This window comes from Giraffa tippelskirchi, chromosome 8, assembly GCF_054371585.1.
Source record: "Giraffa tippelskirchi isolate mGirTip1 chromosome 8, T2T-mGirTip1v1.2.pri, whole genome shotgun sequence".
NCBI lineage: Eukaryota > Metazoa > Chordata > Mammalia > Artiodactyla > Giraffidae > Giraffa > Giraffa tippelskirchi.
Window position 1 is genome coordinate 144,242,942 of NC_137282.1, and position 27,778 is coordinate 144,270,719.

A 27,778-nucleotide genomic window follows, 5' to 3' on the forward strand; every position below is an offset into this window, starting at 1 on the left:
CGGTTGCCAGGCGATCTTATCCGCTTGTGAGCTGTGAGGTCACTCTTTAGGTGAGGCTGCAGGGAGGCCTCTTCAGGAGAGCGGATAAAGGGGGCGTGGCAGCGACTGTTTTTAGGATTTACATTCCCCAAGTTGAGCCCCGTGGGAATATTTAGAAGAGGAATTCGCATCAGTGAATCCATCTACTGTTCAAACACTCCGTTCTCTACCTGGTTATTTGCCTTTAAGCATCTTGCCACCATTCTCTTCTCCAATTCTCACTGCAGCTCTCTTTATCTTTACCCCTTGATGAAGGTTCCCTACTTCTCCCACTCCTCTTGTTTACCCCTTAAAAAGGACCTCGTCCACTATTTTCATAGCAGAGATACGTTTTTTAATGACTACCAAGTCCCACTTGGAAGCAAAACCCAGAACTTCTTTTAAAATAAAAATTTAAGCTCGGCCTGAGTTAAGTGAAGGCTGGAGTTATGATTTGTATTCTTAAATTCACAGAAACACAGGGAGGCATCCAACTCAGTCTAGATCGTCTCTTTACCTAGATGGTCTCTTCAGAAACTGTGGTTTGGGAATCACGCTTTGCATACACTTTGTTCGCTCTCTAAAATGGCAAATATTTCATGCAAAAGATTGTTTCCCCGGATCTTAAAATGTGTATAGACACTACCGTCATCTTGGTTCTCTATAGTTAAGTTGACCTGCTCAGTTAGCGGACTTGGAATGTGACAGGAAAGCTAAGACAGAACTTAGGAATGGTGTTTTCCTGATGCTAGGGTCAACGAATAAAATAAAGAAATTAAACAGAACCAAGTTAGGTCATTTGATCCAAGCAGAATTTTAGTAATGTGATTTTAGGGGATAAGGACTGGCATGGTGCTCTGCCATAAAATATGCTTTCTTCAGTTCAGTCGCTCAGTTGTGTCCAACTCTTTGCGACCCCATGGACTGCAGCACGCCAGGCTTCCCTGTCCTTCACCAACTCCTGGAGCTTGCTCAAACTCATGTCCATCAACTCTGTGATGCTATCCAACCATCTCATTCTCTGTTGTCCCCTTCTCCTCCCACCTTCAATCATTCCCAGGATCAGGGTCTTTTCCAGGGAGTCAGTTCTTCGCATCAGGTGGCCAAAGTATTGGAGTTTCAGCTTCAGCATCAGTCCTTCCAATGAATATTCAGGACTGATTTCCTTTAGGATTAACTGGTTTGATTTCCTTGCAGGCCAAGGGACTCTATGCTTCCTTAGAAACTGGCAAATAGGAGGGAGTATTACAAATGAATGGTCACATGTATGGTGAAAATATCACAATGGATAAGGTAAGTATTATAGATTATCTATAACCAAATATGTCTCAGCCCCACACCAGTTCGGGCTTCCCTTGTGGTTCAGCTGGTAAAGAATCCGCCCGCAATGCGGGAGACCTGGGTTCAATCCCTGGGTTGGGAAGATCCCCTGGAGAAGGGAAAGGCTACCCACTCCAGTATTCTGGCCTGGAGAATTCCATGGGCTGTATAGTCCATGGGGTGGCAAAGAGTTGCACATGACTGAGCAACTTTCACTTTCACCACACCAGTCCTATACCCTGAACTGTAGTGCATCAGAAAGGCTACAAATTCCATTTCCCAGACTCCCAATGCTGATGGGCAGAATTGGAGAACAGAGGAGAGGAAATGGCTCAAAGTTTTAACACTTTAGTTAATACCTGAAAGTATAGTTATTTTCTAACAGCCTGGAAATTACTCAGTGTTTTAGCTGTTTAAGAATTCACTGAAACTAAAAGAATAATCACATGATTTATCACTTTTATACAAATAAGTTACATTAGGATTGCTCAGATTTTTTTTCTAGACCCTCAAAAATTTGAAGTAGCTTAGAAATTAGAATAAAAACAGGAATTTGGAAAGTTGTGCATAGGATTTTGGATGACAACTCAATTCCTAATAAACAAAATACATGGAACAGGCAAGAATATATCATAATGTTGTCATTAATTGGGAAAAGAGACCAGCAATGCTTGCTATGCTCAAATTCCAAGGTCTCAGTTGATGCAGTAAACAGAAAGGAATTGCTAATGCCATAGATAAAGTGAGAAATGTGGGTAGATGCAGAAATAAAAGGATATTTCTACAAATAATATGCTAACAAAAAAGTTCACAGGAAAATAATCATCCCCAAGTATTACCGTAGTAGCAACTCCATTTGAAACATTCAAAATAGGTACCACATCTACAAAGCTGACTGAAAAAGTTTCCTCATTTGAATCCATCAGACCCAATTTTAACTATTACGAGGAATAACAAAAGACAGACTAAAAAGTGTTTAGAGAAATGTAGGTAAATTAAGTTTACTGAGTGGTTAAAGTTCTCATTATGAATAACTGAGATGCAACCACACAGATGACTTGGGACATCATTACAAGATAAGATCAACACTGTTATATACTAGTGTTACTGTAAACAATTGTCATCCCAATATATAGAGGTTTCAGCTAACAGAGCGTTTAATCTCCATTTCTCTATCAATGTTAATGTTTTCAGATAATTTACCTACCACTTCTTTTTTGTAGGATAGATCCTCACAATTCTGTGAGGTAAGCTGGCACTCTATTTATTTTTTCCTTTAAAGGAGAAGGCAGAGAAACAGAATCTTTTGTAGGATTACACACATATTTACCAAAATTAAGAACACATCTAGAGGACTTCACTGGTGGTCCAGTGGCTAAGATGCCAAGCTCCCAATGCAGGGGGCCCAGCTTTAATCCCTGGTCAGGGAACAAGATCCCACATGCTACAACTAAGACTTGGTTCAGCCAAGTAAATCAATTTAAAAAATAAGAACACATCTAGGAGGGCTATTCATCAAAAATCTTTTTTCATTGTAACTACTCATTTTACCCAAGTTAAAAAAAAAATAGTTATAATTAGTTATTTATTTATGAAATGGAAGGAAAAATAAAATGGTAGATTTCAGCATTGCTTTAGTTGGAGAAGTGAAGTAGAATGGCCAGCTGACACTAAAATTCCTAGAAACAATTTTTAAAAACATGAAAAGTGATATTTTATTCCACTTTATATACTGCTTATATCTTAACTAAGTAGCTTCTTTTATTGGGTTTAATTTTCAACTGAATATTTTGACCATCCTTTTAAATATGCTAGAGTTAAAACTCATTTTATAATTCACTTACTTATAAACACACATCTGTTATATACAAAAGTGGGGTGTATAAAAGCCTATCAGAAAAATAATTTTTTAATCTGAAATCATACAATAGTGCCAGACAGCTTCCTAAATATTTTTATAATAAAAGTGTCAGTGTTACTGAATAAAATTTCAACCCCTTGCTCTGGCACTGAAGGCCCTTACAATGCGCTGCTTCTTCAAACTTGCCTTAGTTACTAAATCTGATAACTCCTTTAGTCTCTGCAGCCAATGTATCACCCTGTTGATGTAATAAAAATAGCACACAGCAAAAGTAACATTTCTCTCCTCTGAACTTTCACAGTATTCAGTTCATCATTCACAAGTCACTGATCAGGATATTGCCTTATCTAAAAAACAACTTTTTTTTTTTTGGCTGTATGCATGGTATGCAGGATCTTTAGTCCCTGACCAGGGATTGAACCCATGCACCTAGCAGTGGAAGCAGAGTCCCAACTCTGGCACTGTCTTATTTTTATGTGCAAGTCTTATGGATGTTATTATACTGAAAGTCTAAGCCCAAGTATGTATGCATGTGTGTGTCTATGCTTTATCCCCTTCATTGTCAGGCACATGAGGCACTGAAAAGTATTTTTCTACAATCCTCCCCTCCTCCATGGAGAAGATTTTTAGCTTCAGAAGGAGCAGAAAGATTGAAAGGAGGCACAGTGGTCCTTTGTTAATCTCAATAGATAAAACTTATTGAGTAAGTGTATAATGCTTTCTGGTTTGTAGAAGGTTCTCATGTATATCTCTTCACATGACATAAGAAACAAATACCAAAGAAAAATGCACAGTGTTTAAGATCAGGGCTATTAACAAACATTTAGGAAAAATAAAGGTAAGGAGAGAAGAGGACATGGTAAGCTTTATGGAGGTACCCAAAATACAGTTAATATAAAAGGAAAATTTTACAGGCTAGAAAAGGTTAACTGGAGAAAGTCTGCAGGTTCATAGAAAACTAGTTTTAAATTATACTCCAGTGAGGGAATAATGAAGGCAATGCAAGACCCAAGGGAAGTGATACCGGGAGATGCCTAGTTTGCCAAGTCCCTAGTCAGCCTGGGGTTCTTCAGAGCAGGAATCCAGCAAGGGACTGGAGAACAGAAAACATTCTGCTGGTGATTGAACAAAACTGGTTCAGGATTTCATCAAAGCAGAATCCATTCTTGGCATAACCTGGTAAAGCTGGAAGCTGGGGAGAGGGCACTGAGGCACCTATGAAGATGGTATCGGTCTTTGAAGAGCTTCACAGAAGGTGATCTGAGTGAAAACAGGAGATACCAAGAAATTCTTATTGACAGTCTTGACTTCACAAGTTGATATTTGGGACATTGTGGAATCATTTCTGTCAGATCCCAGGACTCCCAATGTGCTTCCAAAAAGATACATTTTTCTCCTACCGCCCATATTCAGGTCTCTATCATCATTGGCTGCCTCTGACCCAGTCTTCCTCTCCCCAACCACAGGGCAGTTTTGAAAACATGAATGATACTTGTTACAAATATCTGGTGTGAATCCTCTGGAAGAAGTTTAAGCCTAGCTGGCACAAGCCTTGATTCACCGTGGGCTCTAAGTTCGGAGAGAGGAATATCAATGGTGTCTTGGCACTTGGTTAGGTCCAAGATAACCAAAAAGTGAGAAACAAGCTGTTGAGCATCATAGGATTTATATCAAGACACATAACCATTTTGATCTGACTTGATCAATTGTTTTTTATTTACCTGAATGTTAAAGGTTTTCCCTAAAGAATAGCACAATTAATATGAACTAATGTCATTAATGCTGACTACAGACTGGAGTTGTACGGATGCAACAGTCTCACAATGTCTTAATGATAAAGAAGCTGTTTAAGGCATTCTTAGTATAACTCCTATGCTGGTGAAGAAATATGGATTCCTCTACCCCAACTCTTAGATGGTAAAGAATCTGCCTGCAATACAGGAGACCCAGGTTTGATCCCTTAGTTGGGAAGATCCCCTGGAGAAGGGAATGGCAACCCACTCCAGTATTCTTGTCTGGAGAATCCCATGGGCAGAGGAGCCTGGCAGGCTACAGTCCATGGTGTCGCAAAGAGTCGGACATGACTGAGCGACTAACACACACACACTACCCCAACTCTAACAATCTTATGTACTTGACAATAAATATACTAGATTGACCCAGAATCTGGACCCTGAGAGAATTAGACAAGCACAAGTGGCCTTAAAAAGTCATCAGAAATCCAGACATTAGATTTTCAGAGCTATGAAGGTCGTTTCACTGGTATATTTAATAAATGTTTATAGCACCTGTATACAAGGCACAGTAGGGTGGGGATTACTGATCCAATCAACAGGTGAGGGATTCATTATAGGCAAAATGAACAGTCAGAACTTAGCCCCCCAAATCAGAGAGCCATCCACCCAGAAGACATAAAATGCTGGCTGAGAGTGATTAATTAGCCAGCCTGGAAGCCCATTTAAGTCTAAAAGGTGAGAACCATTTCAGGTCCAACCTCTTCCAGACAATGCTCCCATAGCTTCCTATCAAACAAGTTTTTTTTTTTTTTCCCAATCACCTTCTAGGTTGTAGAAGATAATTCATCTCAACCAGACTCTATTTTCTAACAAACACCTGATGATGTGTGGTGGGAAATAAAGCTCAGCTCACAGTTTCCTAGTAAGCAAGGGTTCCAGGGTGGCTTCAGTTCAATGAGGAAGGAACATCAACTCTGGCATGTAAGACATGGGTCACGGAGATAGAATTTTTTTCCCAACGTGGCTTCTCTGATGTTGAATAAGGTATGAAGTTCGGGTGAAGCCTTTTCCACATGTATCACACTGATAGGGTTTCTCACCCGTGTGGATTTTTTGATGCTCAATAAGGCTTCTATTCCTAGTGAAACTTCTCTCACACTCACTACATTTATAAGACATAGGAGCCTCAACATTTTCCCATTGGCTTTCCTTCCTCCCCTGACTCTCCCAGGTCTGTCCAGGATCAGGATTCTGAAGGTTTTTATTGCCGTGGATCCTCTGATGTCTCAGAAGATGTGAATTCCGCCTAAAGGCTTTACCACACATGTTGCACTGGTAGGGCTTCTCCCCAGTATGAATTTTGTGATGTTCAAGGAGGCTGCAGCTCTGGCTAAATGTTTTCCCACAGTCATCACACTCGTAGGGCTTCTCCCCAGTGTGAATTCTCTGGTGTTTGATAAGGTTTGAACTGTGACTGAAGACCTTGCCACATTCTTCACATTCATATGGCTTCTCACCAGTGTGAACTCTCTGATGAATGACGAGAGCAGAGCTTCCGATGAAGGTCTTGCCACAGTCCTCACATTCATAGGGTTTCTCCCCAGTGTGGATTCTCCTGTGCTTAGTCAGGCCTGAACTCTGAGCAAAAGTCTTTCCACATTCATGGCAATAGTGTCGCCTGTTTCCTGCGGCACTCTTCTGCTTTCTTTGTAACCTGCCCTCCTGTTCACCAGCTTCTGCACATGCAGGAATCTGGCCAGTGGCTTCACCCAGGTGGCGTGGTATCTGCCCAGGCTCCTGTGTTGGATGATCCTCATCTGGAGGCAGCTCTCTGATCTTCGGTTGCACCACACCACCTGAACAACAAACGGCCAGCAACTGTCAGTTATGTCCTGCCACAGAGGAAAGCTTTGTGATGAGTTCCAGGGAGGCAAGAATTACAGAGGTCTGTATATGGCAAGGATGAGGATGTAAGTACTAGAATACAGATGGGAATAAAGGGGGAGAACAGGGATGCTGGGGAGGAGGGAGACCTGAGAATAAGAATGGGGCTGTTGGAAGAAGGATACAACCTGGGAAAGGAAGATTGGAGGGAAGGTGGTGAGAAATACTGAAGACTGTGCTGGGGATACATGCAGAGGCTCTAAATTCTGTAAAGTAAGAAGGGCCATGTGCTTGGGATTAGATACTAAAAGGGCTGAGCAGAGGGTGACAGTAAACAAGGCAAATAGAAGAATTTCTGAAATGTTCTGTGAGAAATAGGGAAAGCAGGAACTCAGAATTCAATGACCACTGAAAGGCGGGGTCATTTCTGGCTGGAACCCAGGCAGAGGCAGGGTCCACCAAATAAAATTGGCATCAGTGCTGGGAGATCTGAGTTGGAGCCCCCACTGTGCTGCCAATGAGCTGTGTGAACTCAGACAAGCCAGGCAATCTTGCGTGTCTCTGCACCGCATCCTCATCTCTAAGGCCAGGCTCTGCAGTCAGTCTCTAGATCACTTCTAGCTCTCGCCCTATGGTTCCATGGCCCATTTCCTGAAGAGATCTCTCAGCTCTCCTCTCCTATCAGGGCTAGCAACAGGAAGGGAAGGGGGAGAAATCAGCATTTACCGAGCATCTACTATGAGCTAGATCTAAACTAGAGGCTGTACCTACTTCATCCCACCTAAACTGACCAGAACACTAGCAGTGCAGATAAAAAAGCAAGGTTCATGGACTTCCCTGTGGTTCAGTGGCTAAGGCTCCATGCTCCCAATGCTGAGGGCCCAGGTTGAGTCTCTGGTCAGGGAACTAGATCCCACATGCCCTAAGAGTTCCCTTGTTGCAACTAAAGACTTCACATGCTGCAACTAAGGATCCCACATGCCACAACAAAGACTAGGCACAGCCAAATATTAATAGATAAATACTTTTTTTTTAAAAAAAAGCAAAGCTCAGAAGGATTGATAAACTAGTCACATAGCCAGTTAGTAGTTGGGATTCAGATATGGTGGTTCTAATGCCAAACATAATTCAAACAGCTTCTAATAGCCTAGTAGATGCTAATATACAAAGGAAGCCAGGAAATCGTAGAAGAAATCAATGCCCATCAGTCTTACCCAAGGAGGTCAGGGTGCCACAGTTCTCCTGCCCTTTATCTCCATACAAGTTCACCTGAGATGAATCCAGCTGTGTCCATCCAGGGGAGACAGTCAGGGCCACATCTTCCATTTTAAATGGCCCCTAAAACAATAGGTAATCCCACTTAGTTCCACTTGCCCAAAAGCACTCCCCAAGCAGTCATAATGAATACAAGTCAGTCAGACAAAGACAAACACCATATGATGTTGCTTATATGTGGAATCTAAAAAAAGGGTACAAATGAACTTAACAGAAATAGAATTACAGATGTAGAAAACAAACTTACAATTACCAGGGGATAAGAGGTAGGAAGGATAAATTGGAAGATTGGGATTGACATACATATACTACTATATATAAAATAGATAACTATTAAGGACCTACTTTATAGCATAGGGAACTCTACTCAATACTCTGTAATGGCTTATTTGGGAAAAGAATCTAAAAAAAGAGTGGAGAGGGATTTCCCTGATGGTCCAGTGGTTGAGACTCCACACTTCCACTGCAGGGGGTGCAGGTTTGATCCCTGGTCAGGGAACTAAGGTCCCATATGCTGTGTGGTGCAGCCAAAATATAAATTAATTTTTAAAAAAGAGTGGATATATGTATATGTATAACTGATTCACTTTGTTGTATACCTGAAACTAACATATTATAAATCAACTATGCCCCAGTAAAAATTAAAAAAAAAAAACTGGGTACATGTAATGAAGGAACATTCCCTTTACATGGGCTGTTTATAAAAAAACAAGTATGGTATACTTATGCCTACTTAACCCTGTCTCTAATAATATCTTCATCAAAAAAATAACCATTAAAGGAAAGAAATACACACATTACAATAAGTACTTTCATATAAATATCTAAAAAGTCCAGAAAGTGAAAGGTTTGGAAAATAAGGACCAATGCAGTGAAAGGAGCAGAACCACATCCAAACTTTTCAAAATATATGTGATGTGCTTTGGCAAACCTGGGATGGGGGCTTATTTATAGCAATGATTTTAAAATACAATGAAATCTAGGTCTGAGGTGAGGGAAAATAGATTCTACAGAGCCTCAAATACTGAGGTCTTCAAGCAGGACATGAAAGACTGGGTAAGAAATTAAAATCCAGGTTAAGCAAATCCTGTTCAATATCTTAGACTAAAAGCACACAACTTATGTGTTCCTTTAAGTCCATAGGGGACAGACCATGATTTTATATCCCTCACTATCAGCACAGTTTTTGATACTTTAAAACAAAAACACAAAAACTAAATTACCATCACAACAAAATCTTCAGTTTGTATTTGCTAAATTTCCCTTGAAGAAGAAAATCTTGTTGATGAAAGAGTTGACCAAACAGATGGGGTAGGAAGAACCGAGAAGCACAGACATTCCCTCAGCTAGGAGTAAAACAGAAAAATCCTCTTAAGTGAACACCAAAATAATGACATATAGCAATCTTGGAATAGATGAGAAAACTCAAACTCCAGATGCATACAGGATGAGGGTGGAGGAGGAATGGGGAGAAAGAGATCTACTGGGGAGCCCATCAGTAGTGAAGGGTGCTGGGTGCAGGGGGAGGGAGAGAGGCTCCAGCTCACCTGAGACCCTGGGGCGAACCTGGTGGCTACCACGGCATCTTCTCTGCAGCGCCCCCCAGGGGCAAGCCTTGGAACCTGGAGAACTGAAAAGGAAAGCACTCTGGATGAGACCTACCCTGGCATTCAGCCTTTCTGCCCTGTGGAATCCAAGTTCAAAAACTGCATAGATAAATTGCCACAAAGAAGTTTATACAGCATGTGTGCCTTTCCAAAATTCCTGATCCTCGCCAGCTCAAATCCTTAGACCTAAAGAGATGTGGTGTGCTCCAGAGAAGCACAAAATTGATGGGCAGATCCTTGGTAAGAAATGGAAGCAGCAAAAAGACAAAACAAAGCATTCCATCTAAAGAGTCTTTCATCTTGAACATTCTGGAAAGAATGGATAAGAGGATATTTGTTCTTGCTAAAATTTATTTAGAAGCTTAGAGTGCTTTTTTCTTTAGTTCTATTATAAAAGACTAAGAGTAGTCAGATTAGGCTGAGCCCAGAAAGAAAGAAATAGGAATCTGCTTATATAGAACTTGCTCAGATTCAAGAGAAGTAAAGGGGAACTTCAGGTTTTCCTATAAAAGGTGAACTTGGCAGGAGGCAGAAAATAGGCTAGGACCTCTGTTGAGAAATAAAGATTTCATGTTGGCTGGCATGTCCCAGTGTTGTTTGTCTTGGAAATCTGTCCAAATGTTCACAGCACATGGGGAACACTCAAGAAAATATAGCAGTTTCCTACTGAGTGATTTTTCACCCCGTTCTAGTGACAGGTTTTGACGATTTACACTCTTTGATTTGCACAGTCCTACAATTCTGGAATATTCTGACAGGCTTTACGCATTCTGTCTTATATGCCTCAGCACTCACCAATATCTGAAAGTATATTATTAATTTACTTGCTATTCTCCTTACTAGAATGTAAGCTCCACTGGAGGAAGAAATCTATGCTATGGACCATGCTATTCCTGATACCCACAACACCAACACTGGCTACCACATAGGGAGCCTCCAGAAATATATGTTGAATGAATGGACATAACTGTGTTGCTAAAAAAATAAAATCAACTCTTTCCAAACACCACTTTTAATAAAGTCTTATTTATCATGTCCAGGTTTGGTTAGCTTTCCACTATTGTTCGAAATTTCCCTGCTAGTCTCAGTCTCAAAGTGAAGTAGATCTGTGATGGGCATATAAAGCACCTATCAACAGATCTGTCCTTTAGGGGATCCTTAAGTGAAACTCGGTGAAGTCTGTAGAATTCATACGGCCCAGAAGATAACACTCACCTCTGTCTGGACTGGATCCCAGAGATTCACGCTTGAGCAAAGCCTTCACTGGCTGGAATTGGATATTTCGTGGCCTCTGAATGGCTGTCAACACTGCCATCTTGCAACAGAGCAGTTCTTGCCCCTGGCCACAACCTGGGACCTAAAAGTCATTCATTTATTTATTCAGACACTTCTATCACATTCTCTATGTGCTAGTACTTTCTGTTTCCCAGTATTTTCTATTTCCTTTCTATTCATTATTTCTAAGAGCTTTATGAATATTAACTTAATGCAGATAGCAACAACCTTAGCTAGGTACTTTTATTATCTGCATTCTTGTAATGGTGAAACTGAGGCACAGTGTTAAAGCAACTTGCCCAAGGTCACCCAGCTTAGGCAGAATGACTCCAGAATCCACGTTCTTTAGCATTACTCTGTGCTCCCTCATTATTTATATTTGTGATTTTGTGAAAACTCTTTGGGAACTGGTGCTAAGTTCTCAGAGAACACTAATATGTTTTCTTATCCTAAAAAAGAGGATAATAATTTCTAGCTTACAGGGCTTTGCAAACCAGCAAATAAGATCCCAGTGTGTGAAATCACCTAACACAGGGCCTAGTGATGGTATGTCCTCATTAAATGCAGGTTTCTTTCCAAACATTTGTAATTAATGGGTTTTCAAGCCACTGTCACAATCATTAGCTCATGTGCAGCTTAGAATTTCCCACAACAACTATAAAAAACGAAAAGCCTGAAGCTGAAACTTGAAGTGATTCTTCTCTTATTACAGGGCTAAGAGGCACTAATGCCAACTCAAGAATCGTGGTCTCTGGGTCACCAATTAGAAGCCTTTGGTCTGGTTATGTAGGAACACACAGGATACAAGATAATACAAAGGGAACTTAGTCTTATACAATATTCAGGAAGATGTAAATAAATATGAACCCAGGGGTTTCTAACTTGTGGTCCACAGATTCCCTCCTAAGTATTCCATGAATATGAATAGGGAAAATTATTTTTACTAGACTCTAAACAAAATTCATTATTCCTTTCAATCATGAGTGGAAGCAACAAACCAAGGTGTTACAGACAGTACAAAAGATTCTGTCAACAAATGAAACTGCAGGTGCTTTGGCTTCCCTGGTGGCTCAGAGGGTAAAGCATCTGCCTGCAATGTGGGAGACCTGAGTTCAATCCCTGGGTCAAGAAGATCCCCTGGAGAAGAAAATGGCAACCCACTCCAGTATTCTTGCCTGGAGAATCCCATGGACGGAGCAGCTTGGTAGGCTACAGTCCACGGGGTCGCAAAGAGTCAGACACGACTGAGCGACTTCACTTTCACTTTACAACCAGGTAAATGTTATTAGATATTCACCACCACTTTGAAATTATACTAGAGTTATTAGGCCTGTCCCTAGATCTCACTATTTAGTGTATTAATTTTTAAAAGCGCATATATAACTTTACCATACATTTACTACTTTGCTAACTGTATTTCAATATAATTAAGTTGCTTTTAATACTTTATATTTTACTTCAGGTATTTAATAAATACTATTATGTGAAGGAGTCCAGAGACTTCACCTTACTGTCAAAGAGGTTTATAGTACAAAAAGAGACGGAGGATTTCTGGATCTTAAAGAAAAGCCCCTCACTCTGATCTTGAGATTTCAGGAAGAAGCCGACCACAGCTTTCAGACACTAAACCTGTTCTACCTGCGGCATCGGCCCATCCGGCTGCCTCTCCAGATACTCCAAGAGCGCCACCACCTCCTCCCCGCTCTCCGGATTCTGCTCCCGCACCCAGCTCTGCAGGTCAGTCGGCAGGATGGTCAGGAACTGCTCCAGCACCAACAGCTCCAGCATCTGCTCCTTGCTGTGCGTCTCAGGCCGCAGCCACAGTCGGCAGAGCTCCCGGAGTCGGCTCAGCGCCTCGCGGGGCCCCTCAGCCTCCGGGTAGCGGAAGCCTCGGAAGCGCTGGCGGGAGTGCTCGGGGCTCGGAGCGGGGCTGCCTGGGGCGCGCGCCTCTGCAGCCAAGACGGAGGCGTCCTCTTTTTCCACCTTCACGGTCAGGATCCCCGTCCGGTCCTCTGCAGACTGGGCGTCCAAAGCTGCACTTTGCTTCGATTCCCTAGCCATCGTGGACCAAGGCAGTACTTGAGCCTCACTCTACCTGGGAGCTACATGTCTTCGGAAAATTCTTGAAAGGTGGGAAATCACTATAGGACCGCAAGACTGCAGCGGTCTCCTTCCGCGTGTCCAGGGGCGAGGACACCCCTGGGGAGCAGCTTCACAGGTTGCCCCCTGCAGTCCGCGCCTCTGCAGTGTCCTCCTCTGCACCCCACCCTGAATCCCACAATAAGTATCCCCAAAGATGTCTTGGTGCAACGAACAGCCTCCAGATGCTGAAGAAAAATTGAGACTGTGGGGCACAGGAAGCCCAAGTGGGAATCAATACCACTTCCCGGGCCCTCTAGGAAGAGCCTCTCGGTGGTTGTCCCCGAGTTAACCCATTAGCAACCATGCCCTTACCTCCAAGGGAAGCAGTTAGAGGAAGGAAAAAGAAAGGATGACAGGCTCTGAATCACAAGAAATAAGACTAGATCTTTCGATCTTGTAAGGATGCTGTTGTGGCCTATACCATGCTCTGATGTAAGCTTGACTAAAGAGCTGCCATAAAACTGTCACTAAAGTTCAGTAAAAAGCAGGGTTTTCTCAGAGCTCCAGGCAGGAGGACACTCCCTTTCTCTCAGAAACATCAAAGAAGCAGAACACATCAGCAAGCGCTTGCTTGAAGAAGCAGTGGCTGCCCCTGGCTTTTGCCCCACTCCAGTTACCACTCTCTTTCCTCCCCTTCAAGGCTAAACTATTAAACTTGAAAGGAAGCCCTCCTAGCTCTGACTCTAGTCTTCAATTTCCATTCATCCATAACACACTGTAGGTGGCAAACTGCCAGCAAAGCCATTGAGATTGCTCCTGCAAAAGTAACTATAGTTTCCACTCCCCCTTCCCCTCCACACAGAACAATTATCCCTTTCTATTTTCCATGGCGTCTTCTCAGGCAACCAGGCTTTCAGGCTTCCCACTTCCAGAAACTCTTTAGTCCTGTTATCTCCTTTCTTTGCTCTTGTTTCTTCCTAGCCCTCATTTACCATCTAGCATAATAATTAGATCTGCAGATTCTCAAGCCAAGTTACCTGCGTAATCCTGGCTTTACCACGTACTAACTGGGTGACCTTGGTAAATTATTTCAACTTTTTGTGCCTGACTTTCCCAATCTATAAATGGGGATAGTAACAGTAGATAATGATGGAAGAAAATTTCACCTATTGAAGTATGGGGAAGTTAGTCTGACTTACAAGATGTACATCTGCTTTAACCATTAAAAAAAAAATGCATTCACCTTATTGTTCACAATATTTGAAGATAGAGATAAACTAACCCCCCCACCTCCTATGAGGCCAGTGTTAGTACTCCATCGAAGATAAGGGTCCCTTCCCAGACACCAAGGTCACGCTAACTCACTGTGTGTGTGCTAATCTGTCTCTTTTGAAACCTTGAAGGAATGTACCCGTCATGTTTGATGTTAATTTGTTCCGACAAGATATGAAACTGTGGTTCAGGCACAGTTGGAACTGGGCGGGGGTGGGGGCACGCATTGTGGATATGGTTTCAGACACGTTCCTACATCACTGAGAACTTGAATTTTCTGAACTATATCAAACTCAAGGATACTGCCAGCCATTCTCAAAACAATATCTGCTAGTAGCTGCCAGCTGCAACCTTATGGTGTCAAGGTTTCTCCTTGCAACTATGCAACCATGAGCCAGATTCCTCATGTCAGAAAAGGAGTTACAAACATGAACAAGAGAAAGGCCAAAATGATCCTGTGGTGTTGGATTGGAATCGAAGGTATCAACATGAACTCAAGTCCCAAAATCTACAGTTACTTATAGAAATAAATATAATGTACACAAGCCAGTGTATAAGTGTATATATACAGTATTTGATAAATGGCACTGCAATGTTTTGAGATAAATGGAAAAAATAAAACAAATTCTAATTGTTTAAAGACATAAATGTCAAATAGAAAAACTTCCACATTTTTAGAAAAAATTAGAAGCATTTCTTTATGCTCTTGAGTATAAAATACATAGACGGTACAAAATGTGAAGGAAAAATGTAGTAAATTTGACATCATTAAAATTTAAAACCACATCAAAAGATACCAGAAACAAGTGGAAACTACAAACAGAAGACTGATGGAAGATATTTGCGAGCCATATGACCAACAAGGATCAATACCCAGATTATACAAAGAGCATCAACAAATAAACAAGAAAAAAGCCAACAGTCAAACAGAATAATTGACAAGAACTATGCACAGGCAATTTACAGACAAGGAGTCTGGAGTGACCAGCAAACAAGCAAAGATCTTTAACTTCATTAGTTACTAGGAGAAGACAAATTTTAATACATTTCATACCAATACCTCAGCAAAATTTTGCAGAGTTTCAGTAATATTTGCTGTAAGAATGTGAAAATTTTTGAATTCTCATATACAGCTGATGGATGTGTAAGCTGGTGTGCTCATCTTGAAAAGCAATGTCAATATATACTGTAAAGTTGAGAATGATATACACATGGACTTAACAGCTTTAAATTATTTAACTTGTAGAAGTCTTGAACATGAACAATATGTTAATTGAGTCACTTTTCTGAGCCAGACACTGTTTTAGGTATTCAAAAAAGGACAAAGATTTCTGACCTCATGAAGTTTATATTCCAGTGGGGACTGACAAAGATAAACAATGAGAAGAATAAATATATAAATTTTAATAGGATATTATGAGAATGATGGTTTTTTAATAAAGGAATAAAAGAACAAGGACAAGAACTTGATCTTTTTTTTTTTAACCAGTCTATTCTACAGGATTGTTTATGTAGTTAGTAATCTAGAAAGATGAGATAACATATCCCAATGGTCAATTAGCAAGCTTACTTACTGCTTATTATAAAAGCTGAGGATTTTGTAAATTCAGGTTTCCCAGATGCAACATAGGCATGCTGTGTGTATAGCACCCACCTGACCCCATCATGTCACCTCCTTGGGACTTGGAGGCAAGGGAAACTGATGCAAATATAATGATCTCATGCTGCTCACCATCCACGCACTGGAGAAACACAATGAAATTCTGAAGGCAAAATGTGAAAGGCATTGGGCCTCCATAGAATCATATAAAATTCTTTGTTTCTGACCCAGGAAACTCATATTTTATGCCAGATTCCATGAAAGAATCACAGGATAAGTTAATTAGCTTGTTGAAAGTGGAAGTCGCAGTCATGTTCGACTCTTTGCAACCATGACCCCATGGACTATACAGTCCATAGCATTCTCCAGGCCAGAATACTGGAGTGGGTAGCCTTTCCCTCCTCCAGGGGATCTTCTCAACCCAGGGATTGAATCCAGGTCTCCCACATCGCAGAAAGATTCTTTACCAGCTGAGCCACCAAGGAAGCCCAAGAATACTGGAATGGGTAGCCTATCCCTTCTCCAGCAGATCTTCCCAACCCAGGAATCGAACCAGAATCTCCTGCATTGCAGGCACATTCTTTACCAGCTGAGCTACAAGGGAAGCCCTAATTAGCTTGTTAGTAGAGTAAAATGAAATCACAAACCCCGAAAATCTGAGAAAATATGTCCACCAGTCCTTGTTATTACACTTGATCTTAGCCAAAAGGCTAAGAAGCGATTCCACCAGTCCTTGTTGATGTCCTTTTGGTCTTGTTTAATCTTGAGTCAAAGACCCTATTATGCATACACATAAATTTAAAGATTTGGAGCATTACTTATGAATTTTCCTTAGACATATGTTCCCTTTCAATATTATGTGAGAAAGCTTTGAATGCATAACTGTTTTTCTTAATATCTCTAATTTCCTCAAGGTATATACATACATATATTGGCATAGAAGGCCAGCACTCACTCTAGACACATTTTAAGTCTCACACTGCTTTCACCTCTTGAGGAACAGTCACCTCGCTGCCAAACAAAATTAAAGAAAAGATATTATGGCTAATTTGTAGACTCTTTAAAAATAGTTTATGAACTCCTCTCCATGGTCAATTTTAAAGACCCCCTAAAAACTAAAAGACTCACTTCTCTGCTGAAACACATAGAAATTCAGGGAACTCAAGTTCCTCCATCTAATTAGTAGAAAAATTAGCATAGAAGCTTTGTACCCAGAGTTTCAGTTATCCAGTAAGATTTTTACCCACCTATATGGTCAGAGGAGCCTGGCGGGCTACTGTCCATGGGGTTGCAAAGAGTTGGACACGATTGAGTGACTAACACACACACACACACACACACACACACACACACACATTGTTTCTCATGAACAGTACCCCTCACCTATATCAATCAGCTGTTGTGCAGGTAACAATGGTGACTCTTCTGGCTTGGATAGTCCATAGTCCCATGAATAAGACTGGAATTTCAGTCATACTTAAGGAAACAGATTCAGGAAAGTAAATAATAGAATCTGAGGAAGTTGGAAAGTGGCAAATGACACCAAGCACTTGGATAGGTACTGCCACTGTGAAAGGCTACAGTATGAGCTGTGATAAAAGCCAGTCTTTGATGTAATCTCAAAGAGAAGTCTAGTATATTCCTTCTCTCTCCATTTCTCTACTTTTCTCCCAAAGGGATGGGGCAAACCTGGAAACACCCCCTTAGATATCTGTATTCTATGAGTCAAAGAAAGGTTTCTAGGGGTGAACAGAATGTAGAAGATATCTAGATTTTTCTGAATTGAGGGTTGAATTCTGAGTTAACTTCTTGCTGTGTGAGCCTCAGAGAATCTTCTGGTTACAGCCTTCAACTAGCTCATCTGATATTAATACCTTTGTATTCAACAATGAGTTCTATACCTTTAAAGTACTTCCAAAGCACTGCCTTCTGCTGCACTGGATATCATCTTGTCAGGATGGGCAGGGTAACCAGCAACTAGTCTGAGGGTGAGGACGTCATCCAGAATGTGAAGAAGAGATGGTGATTGTGCTGGAGGATCTGGAGAGAGAATCTGGTAAACCAGGAGAGCCGATGAAAAGGTTGATGTTGGACTGTGTGTGTGTGCGTGTGTGTGTGTGTGTGTGTGTACACGTGTGAAACAAAATGAAAGTGGGAGTCAGGGCTCTCTCTGGAAAGGCTCCACCACACCTGTTTCTTGTCATTCTACCACCCATCAAGCAGTAGTTCTTAACTTTGCTTAGTTTTTGGACTCTTTTGAAAATATGACGGACGCTATAGCTCCTCAGTGTATTAAAATTAACCACTACCATAGTAATACCCTTTTGAATCTAAACATTCTTAATTACTCATAGGTCCCAGCTGATCTCCTCTGGCAGGAAGTAGGCAAGAAAGAGTTGTATGTCTCCAAACAGATTAGGAATCCCTGAAATTTCACCTCAGGTCCCATAAGCCACATCCCCTTCAAGAGTCTAGTGAGGGGACAGGCTGTCTCTGTGAGCTCATCTCTTCTAGAAAGTCTCAGCTGACTTCAGTGGGAGGTGAGCCCCTCTGCAGTAGTGAGACAGTTTAGGGTAGTCAAATGGACAGGTATGGATTTTTTTTTAACAGATGCTTTTTCTGGTTATATACATGTGTTTAAAAATGGATTAAATGCTAAATTCATACTTACTCCGTAGTTTACAAGGATAGAGCAACTAGAATCACATGATAAAGTATCTCCTGAACTGATTCTCTTTCAACAGTTGTAATTTTTAAAAAATCTTGACTCTGTTGTTGATGTTTGACAGATCACTGACAGCTTTCACCTTCTATTTTTCCCTTCCTTTCTCCCCCACATCTGAGTAAGTTTATAAGAAATGTGCTTCCTCACTTGGCACCTCAAGCTATGCAAGTCCTTACCTTATCTGTGCATACGAAGTGTTTCCTGGGCCCATCCCCTAACCACAATAAAAACCAGGGCCACTAGCTCTTACCCTCCTTTGCACTGGTGGTGGTGGTTTAGTCGTTAAGTCTTGTCTGCCTCTCGTGATACCATGAACTGTTATTTCCTTCTCCAGGAAGCTCCTTCTTTGAGCTTCCCTGGCTGTCTGCAATACAGGAGACCCGGGCTTGATCCCTGGGTCAGGAAGATCCCCTGGAGAAGGAAATGGCAACCCATTCCAGTATTTTTGCCTAGAGAATTTCATGGACAGGGAAGCCTGGTGGCTATGTCCTTGGGGTCACAAGGAGTTGGACACAACTGAGTAACTAACACTTTAATATACCTGATAGAGAGCAAAATTTCAAATTCTGTCTTGGAAGTTCAGTCTCAGCTCTCTTAACCTGTGACATCCTTTGCACTACTCAAGTCAATTCTGGACCAGGTTGGGTGCTCCCCTACTGTCCCCCAAAAGTTCCTTGATGAGAATAATACATTTTTCATTCATTCTTCATAGCATCATCCCTAGTAATTGGAAGGGGGATTCATACCACCTCTGTACAATAAGCACATTCACAGCTCAAAGAGAGCTAACACAAAGTGAAAGGGTCATGTAGTCCTCCATCTACCCCAGTTACCATGTTGACAGTCTGTTGCATATTTCCCCCTACACGATCAAATCTTGACACATCCATAAGAATTCTGGACCATTCTGGGTATGTTCCTAGGCCCATCTTCATTCCTTTTACTGACAGATGTCCACTGTCTGAACTTTTGTTTCCTTATCCCATGTACCTGTTCTGTGTCTGGCCATTATTTCTTCTTTTGGCCCCTGGCATCACAGATTTCATCTTTCTCATGCCCTCCTCAAATTATTCCCTCTTCATATACTTTTCAGACACACACCAACTTCATATTCTTGCATTTCATTTGGAAGATTTTCTCCCTCCTAACAGGTCCCTTCTTTTAACTGGATTATTATTTCAGATGGAAAACTCAGCAGTTTCAAAGAAAATATAGGGTTATACAGGAAAGTATGTAGAACACTGGGAGCATTCACCAGGATCCTAAGTGTGAAAAAAAAATGGGCACAAGATCAGATTAGAACATCAGCAGACAACTCCAGATCTAAGCAATACAACATAAGGGAAAGATTCAGGAGATTTAAGATGGTAGTTTTTAAAGCATCTTATGGATGATGATCTAATGCTCTGATGTCTTATATTAATACTTAGGATACCGACAACTTTTTGTAATGCTGAATATGTGATGGGAGAGCACTAAGGGAATTTCGAGTGACTGAGCTTAAATGAGGAAATCTAAGAATACCAATATGAAGCATGACACTGTAAACACAGTGGGATTTGGAGTCAAAAGTCAAGGGTTTAACTGAAAAGACCTGATGTAAGATGTTAACATTAGGGGAAGCTGGGTGAAGGGTACATGAGAACTCTATCTTTACCACTTTTGTCGGGGGAGGGCAGTGACACGCTGCACAGCTTGTGGGATATTAGTTCCCTGACAACGGACCGAACTGGGGCCATGGCAATGAAAGCCCTGGGTCCTAACGACTGGACTGCCAGGGAACTCCCTCTTTGCAACTTTTTTTATAAGTCTAAAATTATTTCATAAGTTAAAAGTTTACTAAAAATAAAAGTCCAAAGGTTAAGCCTTGGCTCTAAGGTTTGGATCTTCTGAATCTTCAATTCCTCATCTGTAAAACAGGATAATAATACTCATTTTCCTGTGTGGCTGTTGCGAGAAGCAACTATGGTGAAGTAAATGGAAGCACTCTGAGAACAGCGAAGCACCCAGCCAATGCTGGTCAGTGATCCAAGAGAGAATCATGCAGGTGTCAGAGGGAAGCAGCAAGCAGAAACAGAGTTTACTATGTGGGTACTGGTCACGGAGAACACCAAAGACCCCTTTATCGTAAAACATCAGCAGCACTCTATGTGATCTTTAGGAATTAAACACAGGTATAGGTCATCCTAGCACGTTGACTGTGGCACTGCCATTTATTAATACATTTTTAGAAAAGGTTAGCAGTCATCTCAAAGAGAAAAAATAAGAGGGATGGGGCTAATAAGAAACAGGAAGGGGCAAAGGAACCAAAGGGAAAGAAGCACTTTCAAAACCCCAAACCTTCCTTTTATGGATGTCCCCAGATCAAAACACTAACATCCGCTGGATCATCGAAAAAGCAAGAGAGTTCCAAAAAGATGTCTACTTCTGCTTTATTGACTATGCCAAAGCCTTTGAGTGTGTGGATCACAACAAACTGCGGCAAATTCTTCAAGAGATGGGAATACCAGACCATCTGATCTGCCTCCTGAGAAATCTGTATGCAGGTCAAGAAGCAACAGTTAGAACTGGACATGGAACAACAGACTGGTTCCAAATTGGGAAAGGAGTAGGTCAAGGCTGTATATTGTCACCCTGCTTATTTAACTTATATGCAGAGTACATCATGAAAAATGCTGGGCTGGATGAAGCACAATCTGGAATCAAGACTGCCAGGAGAAATATCAATAACCTCAGATATGCAGATAACACCACATTGATGGCACAAAGTGAAGAAGAACTAAAGAGGCTCTTGATGAAGGTGAAAGGGAGAATGAAAAAGTTGGCTTAAAACTCAACATTCAGAAAACTAAGATCATGGCATCTGGTCCCATCACTTTATGGCAGATAGTTGGAGAAACAATGGAAACAGTGAGAGACTTTATTTTTGGGGGCTCCAAAATCACTGCAGATGGTGACTGCAGCCCTAAAATTAAAAGACGCTTGCTCCTTGGAAGAAAAGTTATGACCAACCTAGACAACATATTAAAAAGCAGAGACATTACTTTGCTAACAAAGGTCTGTGCCCCATCCATAGCAGTCAAATTGCCTGTATGCTCTTCTATTTGTGCTTTATTCTGTAACACTACCTTCTAACAAATTATATCATGTTATTTACACGCTTATTATTTGTCTCCCCCTTGCTACATACAATCTTATCTCCATGGGAACAAGATCTTTCTGGTTTATTCCCTGAGAATCTTGGCTGGTGCATAGTGGTGGATCAATAAATATTTGTTGAATATTTAGAGAAAGGATTAAAAGCAATGTTACTACTATGGCCTGAACTGACTGACCCAGGGGCTGGTGCTGAGGCAAAGGCTGTTCCATAGGACTGGTTCACATTGGACAAAAGTCAACCAACCTAATTAGACCGCCTCTATTTGGATGAGTTGAAGGTGAGGATGGAGAAGAGCTGCTGTGGAACCTTTAGGATGTCTTAGGTTCCCCAGGTGTGATCACCACTTTGCAACTCAGAAAAACCCAAAACATTGGACTCTTTCTCTGACATCTAACTGCACTGTCCCTCACACTCCTGGATAGGTACCTCTCATGACTCCTCTGGGATGAGACCAGGGTTCTTCACTTCCTTTTAGCTGGGAGATGACAACAGGTTTGCAAAACAGAAATGTGTCTGCAGAGAAGAAATGGGCCACAAGTGAGACCAGTACTGCCCTTTTGCTCAAACTTTACATTTACATCTGAAATGTCCAAAGGGACTGGGTAGAATATAAAAGCCAAGACATTTCCCACTTTTTAATAATTATCATTTATACAGTGTTCCATGAGTTACAAAGCACTTTCACGTATATTATCAAACTAACCACAAAACCTGTTCATGTTAGTATCCCACTTCTTAAAAGAACTAAAGATAAACAAAGGAGTCTGTCTATAGTTAGACTATATTTATTTATTTATTTTAATTTTAAATTAGTTTATTTATTTATTTTTTTAACTTTACAATATTGTATTTGTTTTGCCATACATTGACATGAATCCATCATGGGTGTACATGTTTTCCCCTTCCAGAACTCCCCTCCAGCCTCCCTCCCCATCCCATCCCTCCTGGTCATCCCAGTGCACCAGCCCTGAGCACCCTGTATCATGCATCGAACCTGGACTGGCGATTTGTTTCACATATGATAATTTACATGCTTCAGTGCCATTCTCCCATATCATCTCACCCTCGCCCTCTCCCATAGAGTCCATAATACTGTTCTATTTATCTGTGTCTCTTTTGATGTCTCGCATACAGGGTTATCTTTACCGATTAACTAAATACCATGTATATATATGTTTAGACAGACTATATTTAGAAAGAAATCTGGAAAACACACAGCAATTTGACAAAAGTAGTTACTCCTGGGGAATTGGACTTGGAGGAGAACTTTTACTTTTTACTATGTAAACTTATGTGTTTTGGGGATTCTTTACTATCTGTATGCATTTTAAAAGAAACTCAAATTCAATGATATAAAGTAACTTAAAATGGTGCTTGGCTAAAAAACTGAAGAGCTGGAACTTGGATTTGGTCCTTGTAATCTCAAGTACTTCCTACACTGCTTTTACAAAATGGGCTTTTCCTGAATGTACGACACACACTTGCACTGACAGTGCTGGAGGGAGCACTCTCTGATCTGTAGAAGCCCTCTGGATACTCTCCTGTAGCCACTGTAGATGCTTGAAACGTATTAGTTGAATGAATGAATGACCAGATGGGTGGACGGATAGATGTATGAAGGACTTACTCAGATGTGCCATGGAAGAAGGGTTCTCAGCAGGGTTCTAGATGCAGGCTCGGAAGGTATAAGAAAGGAAAAAATGGCTGAAAAATGAGAAGCCCAAGTTCATGGGGAGAAGAAAAAGTAACAAAGAACTGACTGGAAAGATGCCCAATAAGGAGGAAGATGAAACCAGAAGGAATTTTAGTAAGATGAGGTCATGGAAGTCAGAGGAAGGTCTGCAGCGGGCACAGAATTACTCATCAAATATAATTTTAATTTAAATTAAGAGATGTGTTCCAAAATCATAACTGTGTGATTTCTAGGGTAAATGAAATAAATAGAAGCTGGAAACAGAGCGGCAAGAGAAGTTGTAGCTTTGATACACATGGGGTAATGTGAAAATGAAAACGGGAGACCTCTGCTGTGGATGGATTACCAGAAGGGTAATAAAAAGTCAGTAAGAGGCTGTAATGTTATATGTGGGGAATTAGACTGAACTTGGAGCCAATTGTGCAGGGAGAGTTAAGAATGGGAAGGCAGCTGACTCAGCCCCAAGTGCCCAGTTCTATACCCACTGGTGCCCAGTGCTGACGCCACTAAGAAGATTACATACAAAAAAAAATGGCAAGGTCTATTCCATTGGATTCTCTCATCTGGTCTGCCACCTACTAAGTATATCTCATATCTTTTGACTGCAAATGTAAACCCAAATCGACACGGGTGACCCTGGTAATTTCTGATAACAGTTACAATATATTAAGCATAATGTGTGCCATGTGTTTTTCACAAATTGTATTCAATGCTCACAGCGACCTTTTGAGGTGCACATTTGTTATCGACTGAACTGTGTCATCCCTACCCCAAGTTCATCTGTTGAAGCCTTAACTGTATTTGAAGATAGGGTCTTCAGAGAGGTAATTAAGGTAATTAAAGGTGGGGTCCTAATCCAACAGGACTGATGTCCTTATAAGAAGAAGAGATACCCGAGTGCTCTCTCACTCTCTCTCTCCTCTCTCCACAGGCACGGGTAGAGAGAAATGCCCATGTGAGGAATAGCGAAGGCAGCTCTCTACAGTCCAGAGGTCTCACTAGAAATCAACTCTGATGGCATCTTGATCTTGAATTTTTAGCCTCCAAAACTATGAGAAAATAAACTTCTGTTGCTTAAGCCAGCCAGTCTGTGATATTCTGTTATGGCAGCCTGGGCAGACATTTTTCAGATGAAGAAACCTTGATGAACTGGTTAAGTAACCTGCCCAAGTACAAGCAGCTTCCAGAAGCTCTGAGCATTGCTGGTAGAGCATTTTCTCACCCCCTGGTTTCCCAGCTCTGGTTTTTTTGTCCATCTGTGCTTGACCAGGTGGGATATGTTCAACACCAGATAAATCCTGTCCCTCACCTGTCTCTCTGATAGGGTGGGGCTCCTGAGCAGGGTCACGTGTGAGTTGGGGCTCCTTAGGCTGGGACTGAAGGGCCAGTGACATCTGCACTTCCAGAGACACTGTCTCTTTAGAAAGGACTTCTTGTCCCTGTCTGTAGGCTACCATCTAGAAACAAAGAAACAAGATTTTTTTTTTTAAGATATAAGATTTGACTTCTGAAGAAATTAACTGTCTGAAGAAACACTTCTCAGACACAGAAAGCAGGGTCTTATTTAATCACCAAAGTCAAGGGGATACAAAGCAGAGGACACAGAGATCCTTGGTGACCGACATATACTCTTTCCCTGGTGAATCTCCCTTCCTACCTCATGTTGAGGTTCATCGAGCTCTCTCTCCAGATCCTCCAGCAAAATCACTGCTTCTTCCCCACTCTCTGGACAGTGTTCTCGCATCCAGCCCTGCAGTTCCTGGGGCAGTATGGACAGGAACTGCTCCAGCACTGGCAGGTCCAGGATCTGCTCCTTCGTGCTCACATGTGGCTTCAACCACTGGTAGCAAAGTTCCTGGAGTCGAGTGAGAGCCTCTCTTGGTCCAGAAGTCTCCTGGTAGCAGAGCTGTCGCAAGTGCCTTCGGGAGATCTCCCTTGCCAGTGGATTACTGCGTTTCAGTCTGGATTCCTGCATTTGGAGATGACTTTCTGCCTCCACTTTTTCTGTCAGAAGTTTTTCCCAAACCTTGGGAGCTTGCATATCCAGGCATAAAATCTCCTTGGAGTCTATATTCATCTTGACCTTGAATAGCTTAAAAGGCACCCTCTAGCTGGAGCTATGAGTTAGAAACACCTTTGGCAGTTCCCTCCTTTTAAGTAGCAAAGATCATTGTTTAGGTAGAAAAATGGCAACACTTAATGATAGAAACTTATTATCAATTGTTATAGACCTAAAGCTCTTCACTGAAAGTAGTGACTTGCTGACTGAAGAATGAAATAATGGAATAGATAAGGTCATAATGTACAAAAAGCAACTTTCAAGTTATCCAGACCTCAGTTTTATTCTGATTCCAACTTTTACCAATTGTGCAATCTTGTGCCAATTTCTTATCTTCTTCCAACCTCAGTTTTTTAATGTAAAAAAGAAATAGCAATAATACCTTACAGAGTTCATGGAGGAATTAGGAACCAAACAGATCACTCAGAATGGTTAAAAAGTTCCATTGTAAAAAAGTTAAATTAGAGAGGAAAAAAAATGAAAATTTTGTTTCTTGTCTTGGACTAAATGAATGAACTTACTTTTACTGAAATCTTTACATGAGTTTTTAAAATTAATCTTCAAAACAACCACTAAGGACAGTTTCATTTTCACTAAATTTACAGAAAGGAAAGCTTAGGTAGACTGCAAATTCTCTGAGTTTTCCACACTGCTCTGCTGATTCTCAGAGTAACAGCCAACACTGCACAACACCCTACAACATGCTTTCAGATACAAGACCATATTTAATCCTCACAATCACCCTCTGAGGTTTGATTACAACCACTATTTCACTAGATAAGAAATGAGGGCCAAGGGAAGTTAAGGAAGTTGCTTACGGTTAAATTATTTATCAGGACAGTCCTAGGCATCTACAGAAGCCCAAGGGAGAAGTCTGCTCACACCCAGGCAGGGCCTGATTCCCAGGCAGACTGTCTCCAAAATGTCAGGAAGAGCAGCCCAGCAGCTGAATTTCAGCGTTACCGGCCCTGGGGCAGACATCTAGGGAATCGGAATCCAGGGTTAACCGGTGGGAGGGGGAGGATAGGGAGCCCTAGGCTCCCCAGGGATTTATATGCACTCCAAGGTTTGGGAATCAGTGAACCATGGGAAAGGGAATTGGAAAACGTCATATTCTGCACTGGAAAATCAGTCCGTTCAACGCCCCTTTATCTGCTTTTAGTAGCAAAGAGTGAGAGTATTACACACTGGCTCTCCATGAGGAAGGCTACAGAAAGTCTACAAATTTGTCCATAACTTCCTTGTCCCCAGTTATTTCCCCAGACTTCAGGCATTTCCTGTCCTGAGTCCTAATCCTGCTGCCTTTATTCACAGGGAAGACCCTCCCGTCCCGGCAACCCAATCCCGCGCAAAGTATTCCCAGCCCGGGAGACTGGTCGGCTCTAAGTCACCGCACGACCACCGCCAGCTCCCCTCCCCGAGTTCACTTTCCACACCCCTTTCTCAGCCACACCCACTCCACCCAGGTTCTCGGGCCGTCTCTGCAGACCTGGAAAAGGCGAGGGGGTGGGGTGTCCCGGTGGGGTGTCCCGCCCCAGCACTGGGAGGAGCGCGCCGGGAACAGTGGCCCGGCGGGGAAGAGGTCAGCCCACCGCGGGGCCGACCGCGCACAGGCACTTCCGGTCGGTCTAGGATTCCGAGTCCTTTCTTACCTCCTGCGCGTGCCTTACCTGAAGCAGCCCCCAATTTCCTGAGCATCCATGTGGCTATCAACGGTGAATCACATAATCAGAATTCAATACGTGTGTGGACCCCAGTTAGGTTTTAAACTGAAAACACCGAGGAAGCACAGACCATAATTATTGAACATGTTTTTTAAAAAAAAACCTTAAAAAGATTAATACATGAACTACGGTTTTTAAAAAACCTAAGACAATGCCAAAATTAATAAAGGGTGGGAATCCCCCCCGGGTGGGAATCCCCCCCCGTCCCTCTTTAGCCTCACTTCCTTGAGGTAAACAGTCAACTGCCGTTAGCTTGGAATTTTCATATATAGTTCTGATTTCTCACATACATTAGGAGATAGATGGATAGATAGGCATTAAGCTATTTTACAATTAGCTTCCCCCACCCCCATCACTTACTTTAACGTTTTTATGTCATGTGTCTCAGACATCTTTATGGGTCATGTTGGTCTAGCTCATTTAGTGGCTGTGTAATAGTACATCAAGCACCTGCCTCCCCATTTATTTGTTCGGAGAAGGCAATGGC

The 27,778-nt window shown here is 41.7% G+C and overlaps 2 protein-coding genes, 1 long non-coding RNA gene and 1 other non-coding gene across 9 annotated transcripts; 1 reads left to right on the top strand and 3 right to left on the bottom strand.

Annotated features, from left to right (window-relative positions):
• Window positions 1-4,040: 4,040 nt before the first annotated feature.
• Window positions 4,041-13,322, bottom strand: ZKSCAN4 (zinc finger with KRAB and SCAN domains 4). 4 transcript variants are annotated; one of them, XR_014062896.1, is made up of 6 exons: window positions 12,702-13,322; window positions 10,917-11,058; window positions 9,642-9,724; window positions 8,034-8,157; window positions 5,849-6,791; window positions 4,041-4,459 (listed from the first exon to the last, which is right to left on the bottom strand). XR_014062896.1 is itself a non-coding variant. In XM_081523020.1 (5 exons), exons 1-5 carry the CDS (start codon window positions 13,035-13,037, stop codon window positions 5,929-5,931), a joined length of 1,635 nt encoding a protein of 544 aa, XP_081379146.1. In that variant the 5' UTR covers window positions 13,038-13,322; the 3' UTR covers window positions 5,433-5,928. The 4 variants fall into 4 exon arrangements, 1 of the variants encoding a protein (XP_081379146.1); XR_014062895.1 differs by having other exon boundaries at window positions 12,615-13,322; XR_014062894.1 differs by having other exon boundaries at window positions 5,757-6,791; window positions 12,615-13,322.
• On the top strand, window positions 4,402-10,710 carry LOC145518515 (uncharacterized). The gene is made up of 3 exons (XR_014062947.1): window positions 4,402-6,270; window positions 6,669-6,880; window positions 9,691-10,710. It is a non-coding gene; the product is annotated as an uncharacterized LOC145518515 (long non-coding RNA).
• Window positions 13,323-16,467: 3,145 nt separating the features above from the next.
• LOC145519212 (U2 spliceosomal RNA) lies at window positions 16,468-16,652 on the bottom strand. Its single transcript, XR_014063632.1, has one exon. It is a non-coding gene; the product is annotated as a U2 spliceosomal RNA (small nuclear RNA).
• Window positions 16,653-19,172: 2,520 nt separating this feature from the next.
• Window positions 19,173-27,336, bottom strand: ZSCAN9 (zinc finger and SCAN domain containing 9). Of its 3 annotated transcripts, none has more exons than XM_081523119.1 (5): window positions 27,238-27,336; window positions 25,166-25,658; window positions 24,818-24,965; window positions 22,242-22,328; window positions 19,173-19,917 (listed from the first exon to the last, which is right to left on the bottom strand). In XM_081523119.1, the coding sequence occupies exons 2-5, from the start codon at window positions 25,583-25,585 to the stop codon at window positions 19,907-19,909; spliced, it is 666 nt and encodes a 221-aa protein (XP_081379245.1). In that variant the 5' UTR covers window positions 25,586-25,658; window positions 27,238-27,336; the 3' UTR covers window positions 19,173-19,906. The 3 variants fall into 3 exon arrangements, with proteins under 3 accessions (XP_081379245.1, XP_081379243.1, XP_081379246.1); XM_081523120.1 differs by having other exon boundaries at window positions 19,175-19,917; window positions 25,166-25,625; XM_081523117.1 differs by having other exon boundaries at window positions 25,166-27,336.
• Between the last annotated feature and the right edge of the window lie 442 nt (window positions 27,337-27,778).